General features: G+C 36.6%; 1 protein-coding gene across 6 annotated transcripts in view; it reads right to left on the reverse strand.

The window, feature by feature from the left end:
- Positions 1-21,405, reverse strand: part of Ae2 (anion exchange protein Ae2) — an 834,322-nt gene that overhangs the window by 354,493 nt on the left and 458,424 nt on the right. For all 6 annotated transcript variants that reach the window (XM_090404845.1, XM_090404844.1, XM_090404848.1 and 3 more), the window contains one exon: positions 1,744-1,849. In XM_090404845.1, the coding sequence (XP_090260971.1) occupies positions 1,744-1,849 (106 nt within the window). The remainder of the gene's footprint in view (positions 1-1,743; positions 1,850-21,405) is intronic.

Genomic DNA, 21,405 nt, shown 5'->3' on the forward strand with positions numbered 1-21,405 from the left:
ATGATACTATTGTTTATAACCCCAGTAATATTAGCTGTAAATTAAACTTGCCAAGAAATTATATTCTTGTTTATTCCTTCATCCAGGTGTTAACAAAGTTTGTGTGAAGTATCTTCACGTCTAGGCTACTTGTATATAGAGGTAATGACTTCCCAATGGATAAAACAAGAATATATTGTTCAATTGAATTATTCCGGTTTTGTGACCACATGTTTATTTTTAAAAAAACAAAATGTTTTTTAAAACTAAACAAGTACTAAAAAACAAACCCGACAAGTTTCATTAGTTGTCAGACTAACATCTTCAGGGGTAAAGAGAACTGACAGTTTAAAGCACAAACTATATGAAATTAGAAAAAACAAGTTCATTTGTTGGCATTATGAACATCAAAAAAAGTTCGTTAAAAAAACCGAATAACAGATCTATACAACTTGATTTTAAATCATGTTAGCTGGAAAAACAATGCTATTTGATGTTGCTTTCTGTGGTTCACTTTCATTCTGTCCGAGGTCTGAACCAGGTAAATTTTTAATAAACGCTGACCAAACTTGATTTAAAATCAAACCTTGATTTTTATTGCATTGCATAGGAATTTTAATCATATTTACTGCCTCTTTGAATTTTCTTGTGAAATAGTTTTTATCAATGTAGGACATGTTTGTTCTGTCCCAGAGTATATCATGATCAATAGAAGCTGTGTGAAATGCCAAGACAGACTTATGTTCTCTCCTTTTTTTGTAAGTCCTTTTGATGTTCGCTCATGCGGATTTCTCCCAATCTCCCCGTCTGGCCTACGTAGCAGATGCCACAGTAACAGTGAATATTATAAACTCCTGGTTTATAATACCAGGAGTTTATAATATTCATTGTAAACTTTTTTCATTGGGTGATGTGGAGGTTTCGGAGGATGAAGAGATTTTGATATTTTTTCAAGTGGCAGGAAAGTCACTTTTATTGTAGAGAAGTTTGACTAATTTATCTGTTACATTCTTGACATAAGGAAGGGTGACTACGTTCTTGAAGTCTTATTTATTTAAGTTTCTTGTAGGTGCTGAATTAAGAATTTTCTTAATTGACTTAGTTTTAAAACCATTCATAGATAAAAGTCAGAGGGAGCCAAATCTGGGGAATAGAATGGATGTTCCAACAATTCATAGTTCAGATCCCTTAATTTTCCCATTGCCAAAACACCTTTGTGGGCCGGTGCATTGTCCTGATGAAAGATTATTTTTTTTTAAAATTTTTAAGAATATATTGTCTTGGCAAGTTTAATTTAAATTGCAACCAACTGAAAATAATTTTCTACAACTATTTCTAATCCAGAGTATTTCAATAATAAGGTGATATGGCTCTAGACTACTTGTAAATGGAAAATATAACTTCTACATTACTTCAACCTTGGCATCTTTTCAGGATCTGGTTCCCACTGATAACATTTAATACTGTTCGTCTTTGGGCAAGCTTAATTTAAATTACAACAAAGTGAGAAACACTTTCTATAATCACTATAAAGTTTTAATACTTTTAAAAAAAAAATCAATTTTGTATAGTTATAAGAATGGACTAGTTCTGCTGAAATTTCTACTATCACTGATGATGATTAACACAGGTTGATAACATCGTGGGCTGAACATCACGTGATCAAGCAAGCATTTCCGTCAACAAAATGAATAGAAATGAATGAATTAAAAAGAAAAAGAAGAAAAAAGCAAGAGAAAATGCAACTGAAAATTAAAAACTTACAATTAATGCTTTTTCTGGAATTTGGATCCTCATTTCAGCTAGAGTATTCTCATCTTGATGATATGAACTGGCTATTCTCTTTGATAAAGGACTGAAGTGTGGTGATCTAAAAATAAGTTCACAATACATCATATATGATTATATTATATTATTTTCTGACCACTATTGTGTCATAAGATTCATCAGATTAAACTGCAAAGACAATACAGTGTATATGGAGTTTAATATAAAGGGGGGGGGACTGAAAGTTCTGATAAATACCTAAAATAAAAATGACATTAAAACAACCACGAGAAAGAACATATCTTAAACCCATTAACTCCTATTTTTCATCAAATTGTAATAATTTGTTCTTTTTCTTTTAGGATATATAAGAAGAGATAGAGGTTTTGAAGAAATTCGAACTTTTCAGTCTCCCCCCCCCCCACCTCAAGATGCAAACATACATAACAAAATAGTAATTAATATATATTGCGATAAATCCTTTCAGAGTATACAGCAGACGATGATATAAAATACTAACAACATTTTATTATTATTGCCAAAATCCTCCATCCTATTGTCATTCAAAAGCTAAACCTAACTCTGGAAACAGACAACAGCCAGCTGAAATTTATATGGAATAAGAGAGGAATCAGCGAACTAGCACAAACTATACAAGAAGACAGTGCTCAAATCAGTTTTATGGATCAATCAAAATTTAGAGACCACAGATATGAGGATTTTGAGAAAAATTAGGGGAATGAACAGGTGGCATCAACAGCAGAATCATATTAAAAATGAAGATATTAGAAAGGAACTTGATATTGTTAGCATTCATGAATGTGTAAGCAGAGCTAATCTAAGGTGGCATTGACCACTTAAATAGACTGGGTGTGGAAAGGTTAGTACGAGGATGATCTGAAAGGTTCTCAGCCTAACAATGAAAAAATGAATTTATAATTTCAAAATTATTTTTATTTTTCAACATAATCTCCCTTAAGACTAATACATTTATTCCAGTGATGCTACAGTGCCATTATCCTGTCCCCGTAGTGGTTCAAAGTAACATCTGCAAATAACCCCTCTACAGCTGCAATCACCTCTTGATTCGAAGAATAACGATCACCAATGAGAAAGAATTTTAGTTTTGGGAAGAGACAGATGTCAGAGGGAGCCAAATCTGGGGAATAGAGTGGATGTTCCAACAATTCATAGTGCGGATCCCTTAATCCAGTGCATTGTCCTGATAACAGATAATTTTTCTGTTCTGCAAACAGGGTCTTTACTCACGAATTTTTTTGTCTAGTCGTGTTAAAAGATCGGAATAATATTACCCAGTTATTGTTTTACTATTTTCAAGATAAGTAATAGAAAAATAACTTTAGCATCTCAAAACACCAAAGCAATGACTTTCCTACTGATGAAAGCAAGTTTGTTTTCTTTCCAGCTGAACAACCAGCTTCTGTCCACTGTTTTGACTGCTGTTTGGATTCTGGTGTGATGATCCAAGTCTCATCCATAGTAATAAATCAATGTAGAAAATCAATTTTATTCTTGTTAAAATGCTCCAAAGCACCTGTTCAGAGATTTTCATGCGAGTGCATTTTTGATGTGCTGTGAGCGAGCACAGCACTCATCTTGCGCAAAGATTTTTCAATTGCAATTCTTCATGCAAAATATATCCTACATGTTCTTTTTAAATGCCTACAGTCTCAGCAATTTCACGCACTTTGAATTACCAGTCATCCAATACCATATCATGCATTTAATGAATGATTTCTGGTGTTGTTACACTTTTTGGACGGCCTTCAAGTGGATCATCTTCAAGGCTGGTATGGCCATGTTTAAACTTGGCAGCTCATTTTTCAATACATGAAAATAAGGCGAAGAGTGCCCATAAACTTTGATTAACTTCGAATGAATTTCTTTTAGTGTTAAACCTTATTTTACAAAGAATTTTATAATGCACGATACTTAATTTTATCCATTTCAAGGAATACAGACAATGCTTTTGTTCAGACAGCTGTATAAAACAAACTACTTCATCGAATGACCGAATTTCACATGAATGCTTATAACAGATGTATCGACTTAGAAAAAAAAAAAAATCATGCCAATAGTGTTGCCATCTATGGTCGAAAACGAGAACTTTTCAGACACCCTAGAAAAAGGTGTTTGATGCCAAGATGGCATCTCTATTCAAGATTATGCAATAACAGCCAAAATGGAAAATTTATGTTAAAAAAACAGATTATTATTATTAAGGCCTCCAAGGAGTCAAAAGACTCATCGCGGAAGGTCCTTCCTAGGAAACACAAGTCTATCAAGACTCATCGTGGGAGGTCCCTCCCAGGAAACACAAAGTCTATCATACGACTCCTTAAATTCACCGACCGTTCTCGTTTTCACCACTCTATCAGGCAATGCATTCCACGGTTCAACCACCCTCCATGTATAGAAACCACTCCTCACCCTCTTGCTCACAGTTTCCTTTCGTAACTTCCAGGGATGGCCCCTTGTCATCACTCCTTCCCACTGTTAAACCCTGTAACCACCTCTCAACAATTTAAAAGTCTCAATCATATCACCTCTCCTTCTTTTATCCACCAAACTTTGCAGTCCACATTCCCTCAGCCGATCCTCATAACTAACATTGTACAGTCCTGAAACCATCTTTGTTATCTGCTTTTGTACCCTTTCCATAGTTAATTTATCCAATTCCAATCCTGGGGACCAAATCTGAGAACATTAGTCTAAGTGTAGTCTGATCAGGGTCATATACAATGGAATAATAACTCTTATCTCTGCAGGTCAGTGTTCTTCTCATTATTGCAGCAATCCTCTGTGTTACCTTCACTACCTTTGCAATATGTCCCCTAAACTTCAGGTTTCTATCAATCATCAACCCCAGATCTCTTGTCTCCCCTACTTCCTCCAGTATAACTCCTCCCATAGAGTATGCAGCATCCCATCGATGTTTCCCAAACCTCAAGACCTTACATTTTGCTGCATTAAACTGACACCCCCATTCATTTGCCCATCTGTCTAGCTTATTCAAATCCTCTTGCATCACTACCACATCTGCACTATTACTAATAATACTAATAACCCTTCCCAGCTTCACATCATCTGCAAACAACTAAATATCCCCCTGCAATCCACTCACAATGTCATTGATATAAAGGTTAAACAATACAGACCCCAGTACTGAGCCCTGTGGGACCCCATTTATAACCCTTTGCCTCCTCGAAACTGACCCACCAAACACAACTCTCTAATACCTATCAGACAGCCAATCCTGAATCCAGTTGACCAACCTGACATCCAAACCCATGTGCTGCAACTTAAATATCAGCTTATCATATGGTATCCTGCCAAATGCCTTTGATAAATCCAAGAAAATGTCAGTATATGGCTTTCATTCATCTACTGCTCTTGTAATTTTATTATAAAAGGCTAGCATATTACTAAAACAAGAGCGCCCCCTCACAAATCCATGTTGACTCTCACAGATAACATTACCCTCATCTGCCCTGGTCCCTAACTAATTTCTCCAAGATCTTAACAACACTTCCAGTCTGTTATTGCCCTTACGCAATGGCACTATCATATCTTCCTTCCATTCCCTGGGCACCTTTCCCATAGCCAGAATTTCATTGAAAAGCCAGGTCAAAGGAGCTGTCAATTGCTTAGCACATTCTCTTAAAACTTGTAGTGAAATACCATCCAGTTTCACAGCTTTATTAACATCCAGAGTAGTCAGTATTTGGAACATGTTCTCCTCATGCACCTCTAAACCTTGAACCTGCCATATCCCTCTAGTATTAAAATTTACTACTCCACGATGAACTACAGCAATAACTTGTTCATTGAACAATTCCACGATGTCCTCTGCATCAGTCACTCTATTCCCATTTTTATCCAACAATGTCATTCTTCCACAACCATTTCTCCTCCTACTGGCCACATAGCTAAAAAATTCCCTAGGATTTTCTTTGGATCTTAGGACCAATCTCTTCTCATATTCCCGTTTCGCCTTCCTTACCATACTAGTCACTCTCCTGGCTTGTGTGTCTTATATTCTTCATGCATCTGCTCTTCACCTGTCTCATTATATCTCTTCCATAGCCTATTTTTCACATGCAGCTCCTGTTTAATATTATTTGTCATCGACTTTACACCAAATCGTGTCCTCTTCTTCAGTTGTGGAATACAGCTTACTATTGCTGCTAACAAATATTCCTTCACAATTTCCCAATATCCCGGCCTTCCAATTCCTTCTTCTATGAAACTTCCCAAAGTTGACGTGTAAGGCTATTATAATCCCCTGCCTTATAATTCCACATATGTTCCCATCTCTTTAATACTCCTGCATGTCTATTCATCTTCCAAGTAAAAACCACATGGTTACTCTCTCCAACTGGTGGGAAAGATGTCATCTCAGTTATTATCAACTCTTCTGATGCTATGACTAAATCCAAAACTCTTGAACCTCTTGTTCCCTCTATTACATGTTGCCTAAGATATTTGTCCCTCAAGAATTCTAAAATTCCATTCCCTTATTGCTACATGCATTTTCCTCTCCCCAATATACTGCTGTAGTTAAAATCTTTCATAACAATCATTCTTCTAGCACTTGCCAAGCTCAGATGTCTAAACATCTCCTCGTTCCCACCTTCTGTGCTCCTTGGTTTGTAGCAACACACCACTAAATATCCCATCTTGCTCTACCTCACACCATATGCTTTCAAAATCATTAGTGTCACTGCCTTCTAAAGCCTCCACTTTTAGAAGACATAAGTCGTCACTTATCATAAGCAGTACTCCACCACCACACTTTCCCTTTCTATCCTTCTGAAAAATGCTGTACCCTGCTACTTCTATTCTTGTTATTATATACTCTTCTGTCAACCACATCTCAGTGATCCCAATAATCTTTGGCCAGGCTGATGCTATCAGTGCCACCAATTCCTCTCCTTTATTCTGGATACTCCTGGCATTAGTATAAAGCATAAAATTGCCACTATTTCTATACCCAGCATTATCCCATCTAGACTCTACTGGGCTCAGTGCTACCATGATATTGTCCCGCTTCTCCCAAGTACCCTTTCCCACAAGAGGCCACTCCTGCTACCATCCACCTTGGTCATTCTAGTTTCCCTGCATTGACACACTGACTCATTCAGTACAGCAATCTCACCGGATGCCTACGTCCTTCCTCATTCAAATGCAAGCGGTCTCTTGAATACAATTCCTCTCTGTCCTCAAATGCTCTCCAAGCATCCAAATATTCCAATCCTCTCTTCTGACACATTCTAGCTATTATATCATTCAATATTACTGCTCTTCTACTCAGCTCATCACAATCGTACCTAGGTAACACGGACACTATCTTTCCTCTCTGCATCTTCTTTCGTACTACCTCAAGCAAGAATCTCATATCTCTCACTGCACAATTTACATTACTTCTCAAGTCATTTGTTCCTACCATCACAATCATCTCATCCAACCTTTCACCCCTCTTAATTGCCATAGCCACACTTTCTATTGTTCCTCCAGGCAAACACTCCTCACACATCCTATCTTGCACACCACGGATCATTGAGTCACCATACATTGCACCTCTTACCACTCCCTCTCTCCTACTGTTTCCATTCTCTCCTCTTCTATCATTCCCATAACTCTCTCTCATTCCCTCTCTTCTACTGTTCCCATTTTCTCCTCTTCTATCATTCCCTCTCTATTACTGTTTCTATCGCCTCCTATTCTATCATTCCCAAACCCTTCTCTGATTCCCTCTCTCCTACTGCTTCTATTCTCTCCTCTTCTATCATTCCCAAAGCTTTCTCTCACTCCTACTCTGATTTGCCTTGCATACATCTCTCCCATTCTCCTCATCTCATATTTCATACTTCTCATCTCGTTCACAAGATATTCCACCTTCTCTTTCAGCTCATCTATCCCTCTCTCTGCAAGTTAGTCACTCTTACTCGCCATTCATTTACCCCTTCAATGCCATCTCCGTAGACTTCACCGTCATTCAAGCTTTCCGCACTCCCAACTCTTATTTTCTGAATCATACTTCACTCGTCATTCTCTCCTATCACACTACTCGTCTCCCAACATTCATTTCCCATCCCTGAAGCAACTAGGTTGGTTATCGATATATGTAATTCATTAATTTCCTCCCACTATCTGCATTTTGTGCATATATGCATCCCCCCTTCTCTCACCCACCACATATCCAACCTGAGTTTCTGGGAGGAAAAACCCTACAACCTCTGTTGGCTGGTCATATTCACCTGAAAATTCCTCATAAAGGTTCTCACTCTGGACAGGATTCCCAGGTCTTTCCAACCAAAGGGCATCATTGATACCAACTGAGCTACAGAGGTTTGGGGGTGGGGGGATTTGAAATATTGTAAATATGAATTTAATGATATTCTCTATGTTTGAAAGAGTTCCTTTTAAAAAATTGTTAAATGAGAAAACTAGGCGCATACTGGTTTTTTCATTTAATAGCAGAAAGTTTCTTGAGTTTTTGAGGGATAACTACCTCAGACAGTATGTAACAGAGGGCATGCGAGGATTGAAGGTCTTGGATTTAGTCATCTCATCACAGGATGTAATTATAAATGAGGTGTCAAATTACCCACCAGTGATTTAGTGAGAGTGACAATGAGGTGATTACCTGGGTGGTTGCCAGCAGTGTGAGGACCTCTGTGAGAAAAGGGTATATGCAGACCTACAAGGGGGTGATTATGAAGAGCTCAGGAGACAGCTTGTGGGTGTAACATGGAATGAGGAGTTAGCTGGAAAAGAGAACAATGCAGCTTGGGGGATTTTCAAAAACTATCAGATGCAATGTCTAAATGTATTCCAAGGGTGAGAAGGTTAAATAAGGTAGGTGTGAGATGGATGAATAAAGAGATTAAGCATGCGATACAGAGAAAGAGGACATTGTGGAGGTAGCATAAGAGAAGTGGAAATAATCAATTCCATGAGGTCTACAAAGACCAGGCAAATTGATGAGAGTAGCTAAAGAGAGGTATGGACAGCAGTTAGCTAATGAAGACAAAAAGAATCCTAAGGAGTTCTTTCGATATGTAGCCAACAAAAGAAAGAATGATTATGGAAGGATGACATTGATAGGAGAAAATGGTATAAAGACAGCTGTTGCAGAATGTGTGGTGGAGATACTTAATAAGCAGTTCATAAAGGTCTTTCAATCTTGTGAATGTGACAACATGGAGAGACTGAGAGCAGTAGATGATGGGGAGGAGAGACTGACTGTAAGTGAGCAAGAGGTGTATGGGGATTTGAGTAAACTAGATGTTATATTCTAGGGAGTTGACACCTGCCTTGAGATATTTTTTTAATACGAGTCTTGCACTTGGTCAAGTTCCTAAAGAGTGGAAGGAGGGCAAGTTTGTGACACTTCATAAAGGAGGTGATTGAACTCAAGAATTAAATTATAGGCCTATCGGTGTGTGAGGTGTTGTGGTTAAGTTGTTGGAGAAGCTTGTGAGAACTAGGATCCAGAGTTGGGTGGACAACAATGGTATTATGTTTGATGGACAGCATGGATTTGCTAAAGGGAGGACATGTTTTAATAATCTACTTACTTATTACAATAAAGTGACTGCTTCCTTGGACAGAGGAGAAGGATACATAGTAATATACTTAGATTTTGCAAAGGCTTTTGATAGAGTATCTCATGATAAATTGATAGTCAAACTAGAGCAGATGTGGTTGGATATTAGATAAGTGCATTGGATTGGAGATTGGCTATCTGATAGGTATCAACAAGTTGTGTATGGGGGAGCAATATCCAGGAAAAGGAAAGTCACTAGTGGAGTGCCTCACGGGTCTGTTTTAGGGCCATTACTGTTTAACTTGTATATTAATGATATATAGGTGAAGATTTGGATGGAGAGATTCAGTTGTTTGCAGATGATGCAAAGTTGGGACGAACCATGAAGTGTAGTGAAGATGTTGTGGCCTTAAAAGAAGACTTGAATAAATTGAGTGATTGGGAATGGAAATGTGAGTTCAATGTTGCAATATGTAAGGTTTTAAATTTTGGAAAACAAAGATGGGATGCAGAATTTATGCTTGGTGAGAATATATTGTTGGAGGTGGAAGAAATAAGAGATCTGGGGTTGATAGTGGATAAGGATCTGAAATTTAGGGGACACATAGCCAAAATTCTGAAGACAACACAAAAGCTTCTGGGAATGATGCGGAGTACACTGACAGGTAGAAGTATGGAGATTCTTGTCACTTTGTATAAGGCTTTGATTAGGCCACACATGGATTATTGTGCCCAGATTTGGTCAGCTGCTTTTCAGAAGGATAAAGAGATGCTGGAAAGGGTCCAAAGGTGACTGACTAAGGTAGTTTTTGACCTCTGGAATGTCGAGTATGAGGAAAGATTGAGAAGATGCAATTTGCAGAGTCTGGTGGACAGGAGGAAGAGGGGAGATATGATAGAGACCTACATGTTGGTAAGGAGTTGTTATAGGATCAATGCTGGAGAAGTTCTACAGAAAATAGTGGGAGATCGGGGGGAGAACCAGAGGTCATCCCAGGAAACTTTATAAAGAAGGTGTGAGTAGGGGAGTTAGAGGCAGGTTTTTTTTGTGCAGTATTGTAAATGATTGGAATGCCTTGCCTGAGAGTGTGGTGTCTGCAAGGAGTGTGAATGTGTTCAAGGCACGGTATGATGAACTGTGTGTGTGATAAGGACCTCCCAGATGAGTCTTTGACTCCATGAGGTCTTGGGGTGATAATAATAATAATAATATGGCCACACAGTCCAGACACATTTCGATACATTTTTAGTGTATTTAAATAGCCCACATCCTAAAATCCACCTCTCAATGGAACAGGAAGATAATGACCGTCTGCCCTCCCTAAATATGCTAATCACACAGCTTCCTGATGGTTCATTAACATTTTCTGTTTATAAAAAGGTCACACCTAAAGGGAGATATTTGCACAAGCATTCACACCATCATCTAACTTTTAACAGTATGGTATCCTAAGAACACTAATTCACAGAACTAGACTATCTGTCCCAGTGACAATGCTCTTACCACTGAACTCACTTACTTGCATCACACTTTCTTAGCCAATGGCTATAATCCCCATAGGATAGAAAAAATACTAAATGCTTCTAAGAAATCCCCTCCACTGCCTATCGCACAAGACTACAGCATAATTGTTACCGTCCCATACATGCAAGGCACATCTGAAAAGATATCTAGTGTGCTTAATAAATATCAGCTATGCACCATATTTAAACCATATGTCAAACTGGCAACTGTTATCTGTTCACATAAGGACAAACAACTCTCTTCTCTATCACATTCAGGAATTTAGGAAGTGTCCTGTTCTTGTGACCTGGCTTACTATGGACAGACAGGAAGAACTATTGACATCCACCTTGGTAAACATAAAAAAATACAGGTATTATTTCTGGAAAAATTTCCATGTTACTATTCTAAATAAATATTCATTTTTATGGCTATTTTTTGGATATGGAAATGTCCAATCACACATCAACGACTACACACAATTAATTGAATCTGGTCACACAAAAAAAATGGAATATCCTATCTGAATCCCGTAACAACAAATGTGCAGCTTCCAATCCTTCGTATATAATGCCATCATAAAACCTACGCCAAAGAATTCAATTATAAATCTCAAATTATAACCTCACATTTGATGAAATCACATTCTAAAACTTTAGACCTTCTAAACAAAGGTCTAAAGTTCACAATATCCCCAAAATATTACAAAGACATTATTATACAAATCCAAGCCAACTAGAAACAGACCCCAACAAAGAAGTAATATTTCATAAAATAAACATCTTAAATAGCAAAATAAAAATAAAATCCAACAATACCCCTAACCTACAAAAATCTCTGATATCAATAAAAAAGAACCTGAATATAACAATGGCAAAAGCAAACAATGGTGACATGGTAGTCATCATAAACAAAACGGATTACCACAACAAAATAACAGGTATTTTAAATGACCAAAACACATACCAAGAAGTCCTAAATGACCCTAACCCACCCCACCCCTGACCTCATAAAACAAATTAACAACACCCTACACAGTATAAAAAACCAAAACAAGAGGGAGAGATAAAACAACAATAAAAACACAACACCCCATACATAATCGGACAAATTAAAACCCATAAAGACGGTTATGGGTTTTAATTTGTTAAAACCCAGTAAGCCCAATAGTCTCATACAAACACGACCACATCCCCTTATTGAAATTCATAGTAAAGCTACTTAAACTTTTACTCAAACTTAAACTTTTAAGTCAAACTCAATGATAAAAAAACACTGACGACCTATTTCAAAATATAAAAAAACCTAACTCTATCCCACGATGATGTCCTCACTTCACTGGATGCAATGTCGCTATACACCAATGTAGACGTCCCCAGAACTTTAGACATCATACATATACTAATCACAGAACACCAAACCCAAGTATCACAAAAAAAAATTAACACTGAGCAATATCGTACACCTGATAAAACTAATTATCTCAGCTAGCTTCTTTAAATTTAACAATAACGTCTATATCCAAATTTTCAGACTCCTTATGGGCCAAAATATTAGCAGACAACTAGCTGAATTATTTCTATCACATATAGAATCAAACCTACTCCCCCCCGGGGGTCATCACCTTTTATGGCTGATACATGGACGATATTCTATGTATTGGAGAAGCAACATGCATCACCACTTTACAAGTGTCCCTTAACGACTTCAGCAACAGACTAAAATTTACTACAGAAACAGAACATAAAAAATCCACAAATTTCCTAAACCTGACATTAATTATAACAAACAACAAAACAGCCACAAAAATATTCCACAAACCCACACGTATTAGAAATTACCTCCATTTAATTCATACCATCCTTATTCTATCAAAAAATCAGTCATCCTAGCACAATTTATAAATGCATACAAATTTTCGACTACACATAATTAGCTGAACATAGAAATAAAAAAAATTAACACAATCTTTAAAAAACTGAAATTACCCAACACAGCTAACAAATTATGCCAAACAAAACAGCAAAATACTGATCAAAACAATCCAATAATCAAAACAAGCTTCCCAACACAAAAAATCAAACTGCCATACATCCAGAACACACACAAAGCCTACAAATACATTTTTAAACACACCGACCATAAGTTGGCATTCATCACGAATCAAAAATTGGCAACACTTCTAAAACCTAGAAAATTTCACACATACAGAGAAATAGTAGAACACCACAATGTAGTTTACAAATTTTCTTGCCAACAAGACTGTGATGTCACCTACACAGGTTCCACGATCAGATCTTTATGGGCTACAAGAACACTTCCGTGACTGCAACACACCAATTCCAGAACATTTATACAATAAGAAATAATACCCAAAAGGAAAACAGAATATAAAATACAGGAAAAACAGAAACAGCAGTTCATGCTCTTGAACAGAAGCATACCCCATAAATTAACAAAGCCATAATAATAGACATACAGGAAAACAAAACAATGCTTAGAGTATTGGAAACAATAGCCATAAAATGTAACAAAAACTCAATAAACATTCACTGCCAGTATATAATCTCCGATAGTTGGAGCTCCAAAGCATAAAAATTCGGTCACAACTCTGACCAATAGAAAACAACACAGATACATGCATGACAAAAACACCAAGCCGACATGACATAGTCTCCACTTTTCCCACAACTTCCAAACACGATGCAATGTCGAAATGCTCACACTCCATTACTCCCACCCCTAATCTTGTTCGATTGTATTCTATCCGTCTCCTTTTCCCAAAAAATTTCTATTTTTCACCTTCTTCCCAAAGAATTCTCAGCTTACCTTTAAAACCTGGGTTTTAAAATTCACATACCTCTTGCCTCACCTGCAATTCTCCCACATCTCTCTATCTCCACATTTTCAGCCTCCTTCCCCCCCCCCTTCTTTCAGTCATACTTCAACAGTAATACAAATGTATATTGCCATATGCCAGATGTCAATGAATAAGAAGGCAACCAGGACCATTCTACAAAAGGTATGTGAAAAATTATTCTTCCCATATATTCTTCATGTATCTGTCTTTAAAACATCAGTAATGCCCTAAAAATTAAGTAAAAAGCCAATGATATTATAAAAAAAGGATACTTCTAAACAAAAATAGGCAAAAATAGCCAATAAAAATTAATAAAAAAATATATTCAGCATTTGTTGTGGCAAGTCAGGTCTAGCAAACCATGCATTGAATACTCCTTCACACAGGATCAAATGGAAAAATACAAAAGTGCTACAGAGAAGTCATAAGTCAGAGAAATTGTTTTTGGAATCAACAGCAGCTTTAAAACATATTCCAAACTTCAACAAGTACGGCTGTATAAATTTACCAAAAATCTGGGAGACAGTCATTTTAAAATCAAATTAATACTTGTTTTCTCTCTTTTTCAACACAGATGGCACCAATTAGAACTTTAGTTCATTGTGTTTTCCATTACAATTTTTTATTAAACTATCCCACTGTTGCACCAAATTGTTGTTTTGTGTACTGTGACAAACTGTTCTTGTGCTCTGAAGATGCTGGATATAATACCAGCAAAATATCACCTAATAAGTTAATAAATATTAATTATTTTCTTATCATTCTGTGTTGTAATCAATACTATTAAAATAAACTAACATGTTAAGGACTAGCTTTTTTATACTTTATAGGGTTGTGAATCTCTGGAATGGGTTGCCAGAGGCCATTGCTAGTGTTTCATCAGTGAAATGAGCTCAAGGAGATTAATGGAGATTAATGATAGGTGTGGTGTGAATAATGATTAAAGTGGATCTCACAAGATGAGTTGACTCCAAGGAATAATAATAAAAACATAATCGAGTACAGGCAGTCCCAGGGTTACAGACGAGATAGGTTCCAGAGAATGGCTTTAGGTCGTATTTATATGTAACACAGATCCCTGATGAACAGTGCATATATGGTAATAATAATAACAATACTATAATGGCTCATATGTAGTAATAATAATACAGTGTAATACTCTAACAATAATAATATCCCTGTTCTGTAATAATAAGTTACAGAAACTATTGTGCTCTTTCTTTTAATTCAAACAAAGAAAACATTATTATTATTTAAGTTAAAGGATATTATATCCCATATTGTTTCTTAGCCGAATAAGAAACTCAAAGAGTTTCATGCCGAATATAGAAACTATATATAAAGTTCGGCGATTCCAAGCGTAAGCAAATACCTGGATAGAGCAGCAACTGACCCTTGAAGGGAGTGCAAGCTGAGGCAACTCATAGAAAGGGTGGAGCAAGCTCCGATCACTATTCTTGATATTTACCCATAATGTGAACCTAACTCCTAGGAGCTGTATTATTGTTCAACATTATGAGAGAAGGTCACTACCCAGACCGGTTTCGACCTTTTTTGAGATCTCATCAGTGAGTAGGTAGACCAAGTTAATACCAAGTTTGTAGCGAACAGAACTTACATCCCTTCTATGAGAATTGCCAAGAGGTGTCCTATTAAATTACTAATTATAATGAAGAGCCAAAGGCTTCAATTCGGCGACATGAACTTATTTAAGTTAAGGGATATTATATCCCATATTGTTTATTAGCCAAATAAGAAACTCGAAGAGTTTCATGCCGAATATAGAAACTATATATAAAGTTCGGCGATTCCAAGCATAAGCAAATACCTGGATAGAGCAGCAACTGACCCTTGAAGGGAGTGCAAGCTGACACTGTACTGTGTACTGTGCCCTGTGGGACCCCCACTTGTAACCCTCTGCTTCCTTGAAACTGCCCCACCACACACACAACTCTCTGATACCTATCAGACAGCCAATCCTGAATCCAGTTGACCAATCTGACATCCAGATCCATGTGCTGCAACTTAAGCATCAACTTATCATGTGGCACCCTGTCAAATGCCTTCGCTAAGTCAAAGAAGATGACAGTATATGCCTTTCCCTCATCTAATGCTCTTGTAGCTTTATCATAAAAGGCTAGCATATTGCTAAAACAAGAGTGCCCCTTCACAAATCCATGTTGACTCTCACAGATAACATTATCTTCATCTGCCCAATGCTGTATACGGTCCTTCACTACTTTCTCCAAGATCTTACTAACTACTGATGAGACACAAACTGGCCTATAATTAGACACTTCCAGTCTGCTACCGCCCTTATGCAATGGCAGTATCTTACTTCCGTCCATTCCATGGGCACCTTTCCCCACAGCAAGACTTTCATTGAAAAGCCAGGTCAAAGGTACTAGCACATTCTCTCAAAACTCGTGGTGAAATAACATCCAGTTTCACAGCTTTACTGACATCCAGAGTACTCAGAATTTGAAACTCACTCTCCTCCTATACCTCTAAACCTCGAACCTGCCCAATCCCTCTAGAATTAAAACTGACTCCTCCAGGATGAAATACTCCAATAAAAAGTTCATTGAACAATTCCACTATGTCCGCTGCATCAGTCACTCTATTCCCATTTTCATCCCAGAATATCATTCTTCCACAGTCATTTCTCCTCCTACTGGACACATATCTAAAAAATTCCCTAGGATTTTCTTTGGATCTTAAGGCTAATCTCCTCTCATATTCCAGTTTCGTCTTCCTTAACATAAACAGAAGGTAGGCTAACATTAATTGGAAGATGATGATATACTGTAGAGGATAGAATGGGTGCTGGAGAATTAGGATTTGAATCAGGATCAGATTCTCGTGGTAGAGAGGATGGACCGGGTGCTGGAGAATCAGGATTTGATTCTGTTGCTGGAGGAGGGGAACTTACCACTGAAGTTGGTTTCTTGAAAAAGGTATTCAGAGTTGTTTGCACATCTTTTTTCTTTTCTCATCATAAATGGCCTTGTAGTAGCTGATGTTCCAATTAACTATACAGTAAACCCTTGTAAACTGCTCAATGTTAGAATCTTGCTCCGGAATAGATTTTAATCAAATTATCTCAATTTTCCATTATAAGCTGAATTACTGCTATAAAAGAATGTTCCAATGAAAAAAGAAGAAAAAAAAAAACTAATAAAGGCTTTATTCTTAGGTAATAAAATTTGTAAAAAGATGATTAAAAATATCCATTACTATTACAAATTTCCTCATGAAATACTACAACTTTCAAATGTTTGTAATCCAATATAGCAATCCCTCAATTAATGCATCTGCGATTAGTGCATTTTCAATTAGTGTGTCTTTTTTTTTTCTATATCCAAATGTAATTAATGTGCCTCTAAAATTCAATTAGTGCACCAATATACACCGTAAAATAAATGTTACATATATTAAAAAATTTTTACCTATATATTTTTTATGGCTAACTATTTTAAAAAATCACTCGGCAGGATGAAATAATTTAGTTACTGATTTAAAACATTTCACAAAGTTATTTTTTAATGGCATACAATACTACACTAATGTATTTCCATGTACACTATATTCCAAATTTACTGCTTAAATTTATGTCGTCTGCTAATTTCATAGCATTTTGCTAATCATATCACATGCCTCCTTCACAATTGTTTTCCTTACTTTTTTCTTTAAAGTATTTCCACAACCTTTAATAATGAGTAAAAGAATTAGTGAACAAAAAAGTGGAAGTGTAAAAAAAGATTCAAAAAGTAATTTCACTGGAAGAAAAACTTGAAATAATTTGAAAAATGAACAGGGCTAATCCAGAGTAAAGATAGGAAAAGAACACAAAATGAGTGAATCAACTATAAGAGCAATTTTAAACAAAGCTGCTGAATACAAAGAGAAAGGTAAGGCTGCTTCAAGTTCATCATGCATGCAGACCACTTGAAATCAAAGTATTATAATGATTGAATTAGAGAGACTTCTTTCCACATGGATTGAAGATTATATCAAAAACGGATCCGATAAGCAATGACCTTATTAAATCAAAAGCATTGTCTCTTTGTAACCTTGAAAGAAAGAGCTATCACTGAAGGCAAAGAAGAATAATTCCATGCTAGTGGTGGATGGCTTGAGCATTTCAAAAAGAGAAATAGCTTAGATAATTAAGAGGGAGATGTTAAATCCCGTTTTATTTTATAGCCGGGTACGAAACTCGGGTCGAAATCCATCGACTTCCATAGAGTTTCAATGCTGAAAAAACTATCTGCGGAACCAAGTGTAAATGATCACTTGGATAGTACAACACCAGGGCAACTCCATGCAAAGGTGGAGCAAGCTCCCTCACTAACTTTAATATTCTTTCACAATGTAAAACGCATCTCCTAAGAGGTGTATATATATTGTTTTACATTATGAGAAAAGGTCACTACCCAGACTGGTTTCAACCTTTTTTGAGGTCTCATCAGTGAGTAGGTAGACCTGGAATATCAAGGTTTTAAGTGAACAGAAACTTACATACCTCTACTATCGAATTGCCGAAGTGGTGTACTATATAATGTTAAATATTGTTAACTACAAAGATAATAAGCCGAAAGGCTATTTTACCGGCGAATTTGTTAATTAAGAGGGAGATATTGTTAAATCCCATTTTATTTTTATAGCCGGGTATGAAACTTGGGTCGAAATCCATTGACATCCATAGAGTTTCAATGCTGAAAAAACTATCGGCAGAACCAAATGTAAATGATCACTTGGATATGTAAAAGATCTCCCTCTTAATTAACAAATTCGCTGGTAAAATAGCCTTTCGGCTTATTATCTTTGTAGCTTAGATAATGTTCGAATCACAGGCGAAGCTGCAAGTGTGGATAAGGAGGTGGCTGCAAATTACCATCAGATGTATGAAAAAAAAGAAACAGAATGCCGACCAAACTACGTTAGCTCAATTCTTCATTAAGAAGCAGCATAATAAATTTATATTCTGAATATGTATTATTGTCTCTCAGCTTCATGGTTTTCCTTTAACTAGACCCTGAGACATGCCTAATTCTTTTATAAAAAAAAATTAAGAGTCAAAAATGAAATTTGAGGAATAATTATTATTATTCAGGCCTCAATGGAATCAAAAGACTCATCGCAGGTGGTCCTTCCTAGGAAACACAAAGTCTATCAGGACTCATCATATGAGGTCCCTCTTAGGAAACACAAAGTCTATCATACCACTCCTTGAACTCATTGACCATTCTCGCTCTCACCACTCCATCAGGCAATGCATTCCATAGTTCAACCACCCTCCATGCAAAGAAACCACTCCTCACCCTCTTTCTCACATTTCCCTTTCGTAGCTTCCAGGGATGGCCCCTTGTCATGACTCCTTCCTGCTGTTCAACCAAGCGAAAGAACTCCCCAGTGTCAACCCTGTCACCACCTCTCAACGGTTTAAAAGTCTCAATCATATCACCCCACCTTCTTTTAATCACCACACTCTGCAGTCCACACTCCCTCAGCCGATCCTTATAACTAACATTGTACAGTCCTGAAACCATCTTTGTTATGCGCCTTTGTACACTTTCCACAGTTAATTTATCCAATTCCAATCCTGGGGACCAAATCTGAGAACATTAGTCTAAGTGTGGTCTGATCAAGGTCTTATACAACGGAATGATAACTGTTTTATCTCTGCAGGGCAGTGTCCTTCTCATTATTGCAGCAATCCTCTGTTAATACAGAGGATTGCTGTATTAACAGAGGATTATTAACAGAGTAGGTGGCTTCACCACCTTTGCAATATGTCTCTTGAATTTCAGGTTTCTATCAATCATCAACCCCAGATCTCCTATCTCTCTTCTGGCTTGTGTCTTATATTCTTCATGCATCTTCTCTTCACCTGTCACCTGATATCTCTTCCATAGCCTCTTTTTTCGCATGCAGTTCCCGTTTAATATTGTCTGTCATCCACTCCAAATTGTGTCCTCTTCTTCACTCGTGGAATGCAGCTTACCATTGCTGCTAACAAATATTCCTTCACAATTTCCCAAGCAGTAATGATATTCCAGCCTTCCAATTCCTCCCTCCACAAAACTTCTCAAAGTTGACATTTAAGACTATTGTAATCACCTGCTTAATAATTGCACATTCCCGTCTCTTTGATACTTCTGCAAGTCTATTCATCTTCCAAGTCAAAACCACATGGTCACTCTCTCCAACTGGTGGGAGAGATGTCATCTCAGTTATTATCAACTCTTCTGATGCTATGACCAAATCCAAAACTCTTGAACCTCTTGTTCCCTCTATTATATGTTGCCTAAGACAGTTGTCCCCTCAAGAATTCTAGAAATTCCATTCCCTTATTGCTACATGCATCTTCCTCTCCCCAATTTATACTGCTGTAGTTAAAATCTCCCATAAGAAACAAATTATACTTTTTTCCATAGGTTATTATATTTGATGAGCGTGTTTTCGATATTACGCACATTAATCGAGCGATTGCTGGGAAAACAAACTTTGGCATAAGCAATATCAATATCATGCCAGTAAAATACATGCATGCCTAATGGTACATATGCCTTTCATTAGGCTACTAATTAGATTCTTGAACTTTATATGCAGCCCAAATTTCTTTCAACCAAAAGAGTGGAAGAAATATTTTTATCTACCTTCACTATTCCATGATGAAGAGAAAACTTGTAGCATCCATAAAAACTATAGTTTACTATTGTGTACAACAGATTTTATTAAATTTTAATTACTTATAGATATTTCAGTTTATTAATTACAGTTATTAATAATTTTTTCCAAATCTTTGGCATAATCTATCATCGAGGATGAAGTTTGGAAAGGGCTTTGAGCACGTTGCAATTTAGCTTCATTTTCAGAGGATTCTGAGGGCTAGTATTGTTATATTTCACATTTAGCCCAGATTTGTAATGCATTTTGAGTTCAACATAGAATTGGCATTCTGAAATGCATTTTACAACAGACTAGCTTATTTATCCAAAATAGAACAACTTGCAATTACAAGGAATTTGATATATTCCAAGTAGGAATAAAGTTGCACTTTATCATTTGACTAGGGTAATAAAGAGCTGATTTATTTGATAGACTTAAATGGGGCTGCAAGATGACATTTCTTTAGGATGTAAGTAACACATACAGAGGTGCCTGTAATACATGAGATATGAATCTTATAGAAGTCATCTCTTCTGTGGAATAAGGAGAAAATGGCTAATTTTATTTTTCCATGATTTATGGCTTATATCCATTTAGGCAATTTTTTATTTATTTATTTATTTATTATTATTTTTTTAGTGGAAATTTCTTGAAGAGATTTCGATGAAGAACAGACAATGTTAGCTTTGATAGCTGTGAGGGATGATGCTAATATTAATGAATATAATGGCTAAAGAAAGTAATTTTGCAGTAAACAAAAGTGAAAAGGAGCAATCTATTTCTCTTTTTAATAGGACATCAGGAAAGGATAAAGTTCCATTTGATTTCATTTCTATAGTGAACATGAGTCTGGGGTGTAGGCTATATTTTTTAAGAATAGACCTAATTCTTGATGATATTTTTGCCGTTTGCAAAAAAACTCACATGTAAAATTTTGATGCCAAAAAAGAGGGCTTTGGATTTATATGGGAGATTTATTACTAATAGAAGTTGGAGAATGTGGGGGATCTATTCCGTTTTCCTGAAATCTGCAAAGTTCTTCATTCC

The sequence above is a fragment of the Typopeltis vanoorti genome, chromosome 15 (assembly GCF_054136105.1).
Source record: "Typopeltis vanoorti isolate ZY-2024b chromosome 15, IOZ_Tvanoo_1.0, whole genome shotgun sequence".
Lineage (NCBI taxonomy): Eukaryota > Metazoa > Arthropoda > Arachnida > Uropygi > Thelyphonidae > Typopeltis > Typopeltis vanoorti.